The sequence below is a fragment of the Babylonia areolata genome, chromosome 19 (genome assembly GCF_041734735.1).
Source record: "Babylonia areolata isolate BAREFJ2019XMU chromosome 19, ASM4173473v1, whole genome shotgun sequence".
Classification (NCBI taxonomy): Eukaryota; Metazoa; Mollusca; class Gastropoda; order Neogastropoda; family Buccinidae; genus Babylonia; species Babylonia areolata.
Window position 1 is genome coordinate 32,279,249 of NC_134894.1, and position 5,000 is coordinate 32,284,248.

The following is a 5,000-nucleotide window of genomic DNA, read 5'->3' on the forward strand; positions in this document are numbered from 1 at the left end:
AGATTGGATAATGGAGTGTTTGTGGAGTGGTTTTGTGCAGTGACTATTTGACGGTGGTAATGACTAGGGCCAGACGGAGATAATGGTGAAGGCTGAGAACTGGGTCAAAGGGGTGATGACTGACTGGTGGACTCACACACACACACACACACACACACAAAACTAATCTAAAGGATTATATGAAAGGATATATGCTGTTATAAATTATAATGTACAAGCTGACTGGAAAACTTCCTGATTCACAAAAACAGTTACTGAATTTGACAGAGAAAGTAAAACCTGCATACTGATTTTATTTCCCCGGTATGCAAGATATCTGGTACAAATGAAGGTGACAGAGACAAAGTGCTAATGGCATAATGCCTAATAGCAATATAATTTATGTATGGAACAGAGTGGTTTGGCATGGCTGTCCCAAGTACTACCAATTATATAAGCCTATGCCTGAAAAGTATCTAATATATATCAATCTACAACCAAGTGTCACAGGTATCTAAAGAGCACACTCTATTCAACAACCTGTATCTAATATTTATTAATACACAACCAAGTGCAACAGGTATCTAAAGACCAAAGAACACATTCAATTCATCAACCCATAAAGTATTTAAGATATACATCAAACTACAACCAACTTTACCAAGCATCTCTGGTATCCAAATAGTATATTTTTATCTACATGTATAGTATTTGATATGTATGAATCTACAACCAAGTGTCACATGTATCTATGCATTTGATTTATCAAACTGGTGATGTTACTGTCATACCTTACCATTCCCTTTTTCCCATCTCCTGTGTGTCACTCTTTCTGCTTGGCTTTCAGTCCTTTTTTTTCTGTGTCAACGTTTATTACTATTCATGAAATAAAAACAGTGTTTGAAAAAATATGTACTGAAATATACAAAACACAATAAACAACAAAAACAAAACAAAAACAAGAACATCCAATGACCAGCATCTAAGTAATTGCAATTCATGAAATCAACACAAACTGCTAAAACAGCATTTGAAAAAAATAAATAAATAAAATATACAAAACACAAAAAAAACATAACAAAACCGAAACAAGAACAAGACGATCCACTGACCAGCATCCAAGTCCAGAAAGCAGACGTTCCCATCCCGGTCAAAAGCCACCGTTTCTGGCGTGATGACCAGTGACTGGAACAACTCCTGCGTGCTGTGCACAAACTCCAGAGTCAAGCAGCACTCCCGACACAGGGCCCAGATCTCTTCTTCCCTCAGGGTCACCTCCCTTCCCGTCACGATCTCGCTTAGTGTGACCGTCTCGTCGCTCTCGGAGTTGTACGTGGTATCCTCTTCATCCTCCATGCTGGCAAGCACGGGTTTTTACTATGCCCTGGTTGTGGTCTGAAGCTAAATGTTCCCTGGTATTGACTGATCCTCAGCGGGAATTAAGATGCTGTTTGTTTGGCTGGTCTGGGTCCCCATGTCTGAAACATACAGCCAGGCATTGTGTTGGAATGTGCATGAAAACCCCCCACAATATTTCAATTTGTAAGGATGTTTCAATCTTTAAAATAAAACTCCTAACCATTACGTATGAAAAAAATGTGTCAAAATCAAATACTTAAAACTGATTTGGACAAACAATGAAACTCTTTTACTTCATATAATCATTTTTAAGTTCAGCTTGATATAATCCAAATGATCACTTGGGGATTCTTGCCATGTACCCATAGGGATTACCACATTATTATGTAACTATGATGATGTGGATGAGATGTTCTGGTTCACTGTCTTTTACTTTTATGCCTTCTCGTGCTTAGCTGATCTTTTAAGTTATCGAAGTCTACCCCATTCCCTTTTTAGTGCCTTATCTTAATGAAAAGCATAATGTATATGTATTAAACATAATGCATTTCTTCCGGTGAGATTTTTTTGAGTGCAACTTTTCGCCCTACCATTAAGGACACCACTTCCATTTTTGAGGATGTTGCATGCTCTTGAATAGGTGTCATTAATACCACTGGCTAATGATGTGGTGGGGTTTGACATATGCCCAAGATGTTATGCATGTGTTTGCACTTGGAACCTCGGTGTATAGTTTCATTCAAAAGACTTGTACAGAATGGAGTTAGAACCAAGGTTTACTTCAATGAAAAAGTTCCCCTGGACTGAATGGTGCAGTGGAGATTTGAACCCCAAACCCAGGGTCATGAGTCAGGCACTCTCCCAACTGAGCTGTTCTGACCCAGACACACACAAACACATATGTGTATACACACACATTCATGTACATAAAATAGTGATTTCTTTATCTCTCTCACACACACACACACACACACACACACACACACACACAAGCAGATCGAGTATTCTTAATTCACTTATAACACATCCGCTCCGGGTTACCGGGTTACTGAATGAACTTTTCTTTCCCCGCTGAAAAGTACTGTGGGGGTGCTGGGTGCGTGAGAATGTGATGACAAATATTATTCCAGGAACTTTTTTTTTTAACAGGATGAAAGCTCACAAAAGGAAATAAAAAGAGGGAAAAGAGCTTTGGCTTCCGGATTCTATAGTATAGGTTCAGTTTCGTTCAAGCATGAAAAAAAAACCGAAAAAAAAACCCCAAGCTCACAATATCGTCATGGCAGCTGCCCCCAACACAAAATGACAAGGCCGGCAGAACCTCTGCTCGCAAACTGTTGCCCACACCGCAGTTCCGCCCCGACCACCCCACACAAATGATAAACACACGTTTCAGCATCAGAGCTTTCGGCTACCTCATCATCGTTGACAACCCCCCGCTTCAATGAAATGAACTGGCGTGATGATGACTGAACTTCACGTCGAAATGGCCGCGCTGTCAAAACAGACCTGAAGTGAAGTCAGTGAGGACAGGGAGGAGGGGGTGGGGGGGTGGAGAGGAAATGGGGCCAAAGCGGGGGGGGTGGGATGGTGATGTGGGGGTGGGGGGTACTGTGGTAAACGGTTGATCTGTGGGAAAGTGAAAGACGGAGGGCTTGCAGGTGCGACAAGGAAGGAAATGAAATGGAGTCAACACCCTAATTCAAGATACTGACACAGGACATCACCGCCTTTCCCTTGATTCGATGGGTCGATTACACGCAAAATATGCCATTTTTCACGTGTCTCCATTGCAAAACGCACGAAAAATCTCCGTTTTAATTGATCCCAAAATTTAGGATACTTAAATAGGACATCTACCCCCAAGTCCCCGCACCACCTGTAGTTATTAAATTAGTGTGACAAATCACATACATAGCCTAATAAGCTTACTTCACACTTTATCATAGATCTCCAAACTGAACAGGTTCGCAATGGAGCTTCGCGACGTGAAGTCACGGCACTGTCAACTTGAATTTCAGGGGATGTCAAAACTTGAGGACTGATCCGGGCCATACACGCTATATCACATTGTGAATGCTGTTGGCAGAAATAAAGGGGGGGGGGGGGGGGGGGGGGAACTTGAAGAAAAAGCCTGGCTGACCTTCACATAAACCCAACCGCGACGTGCTGATCAGACTTCAAATTAATGTCTGCCGCCATTGCTGCAGAAGAATAGTAGGCTAATGATAACAACGGAAATTATACAGCCTCTTCCAAGTACGCTCAAGGCTCTTTCCATGCAGTGACTGCAAAAAGTTGTACCAAAGGAACAATAATATGGTATGGTGTTAACGCAAAAAAGAGATAACAGGTAACAACACACACACACACACACACGGACCGGAACAGATCTGATCACATAAGCCTGCTTGTGTGCAGTTGTTGAGAATACCATTCAAGTAGCCTAGCCTATGAAGTTTGGGCATGCTCTTATCCGCTTTCCATCTCTCCAACACTGGGTGCTAGCAATGCCAACGCAGGCTAGTTTTACTATGGTTAAGAGTCAAGTTTATTTTTCAATCGTATTTTCTCTTGCATATATTTTTTATTCAAGATGGTAGCAAAACAGTATATGGATCATTAAAGTCGTGTCATAATTTGTGTCCGATCTGAGTAGGAACCAGTCGATCTGTTGTGCTTAATTAAGCATTTCCGCCACAAAGGCCTAAATTTCATTTTGAATTAAAGCTTTAGATACGACCGCTCGTCAGTACGTAAAACGACAGCTGTGCCTTGCAAACACAGACCTATCTGATAATGAACCATTCGATCTTCACTTTAAATAATATATTACCTCTTCATATATATATATATATATATATATATATATATATATTATTTCTTTCCCTACTAGTAAGATCTTCATTTTCTGGACATTGTAAATTTCAGTGTTCGATCGTCTCCTATTTCTCGGGATCTATTTAGATCTCCTGCCATCTACGTTAGATTTTCTGAGTATCTTTATTTCACCGTTGGCAAGAAATTAATTAAAATAGTATTTTCATATGCTCAACACGTACATTACCTAAATGCTTCCCCCCCCCCCCCCCCCACTCTCCCCCTTCCCCTAAATCCATAGTGTCTGCTTCCTATCCCACCCCCTCAAAAAAAAAAAAAAAAAGGAAAGGAAAAACTGCACACGAACGGGGTCGACAACACGGAAATGACAAAAGTACACTTATAACCCTTTATTTGCATATAATTATGACCACGGAAAGCTCCATTTTGTCCATTGATCCCAGTTTTAAGCGTTTACAACTGACCAGTCGACTTCAGATCTAGACAGAGATACGGAAATCTTGCAAAAGTAACGTGAACTGCCAAACAACCAAATCTAATTTATGAAAATGATAAAACCAATATTATGGTGTGGGTGTCACAAAGCAGACAACAGGGAGAAATCTGTAAGAAGGGACAGATGGGAGGAGGGGGGAGGGGAGGGGAGGGAGAAGAAAAGAAAAGAAGGGGAAAAAGCAATAGAAATTTGGAATATAGGTTTGAATGAAACTTTCCAAAAGGTGACCGCTAAAGTTGTTTCTACGTGATATGCGTAAAAAAAAAAGTGTGTGTATATGGACGCATCAAAACTAATTCATGACAAAGGATGACATTACTGAAAA

The 5,000-nt window shown here is 40.7% G+C and overlaps 1 protein-coding gene across 2 annotated transcripts in view; it reads right to left on the bottom strand.

Annotated features, from left to right (window-relative positions):
- LOC143293637 (uncharacterized) overlaps window positions 1–5,000 on the bottom strand; it is an 86,446-nt gene that overhangs the window by 62,786 nt on the left and 18,660 nt on the right. For both annotated transcript variants that reach the window (XM_076604742.1, XM_076604740.1), the window contains exon 2: window positions 1,092–1,457. In XM_076604742.1, the coding sequence (XP_076460857.1) occupies window positions 1,092–1,335 (244 nt within the window). In that variant the 5' untranslated portion in view covers window positions 1,336–1,457. The remainder of the gene's footprint in view (window positions 1–1,091; window positions 1,458–5,000) is intronic.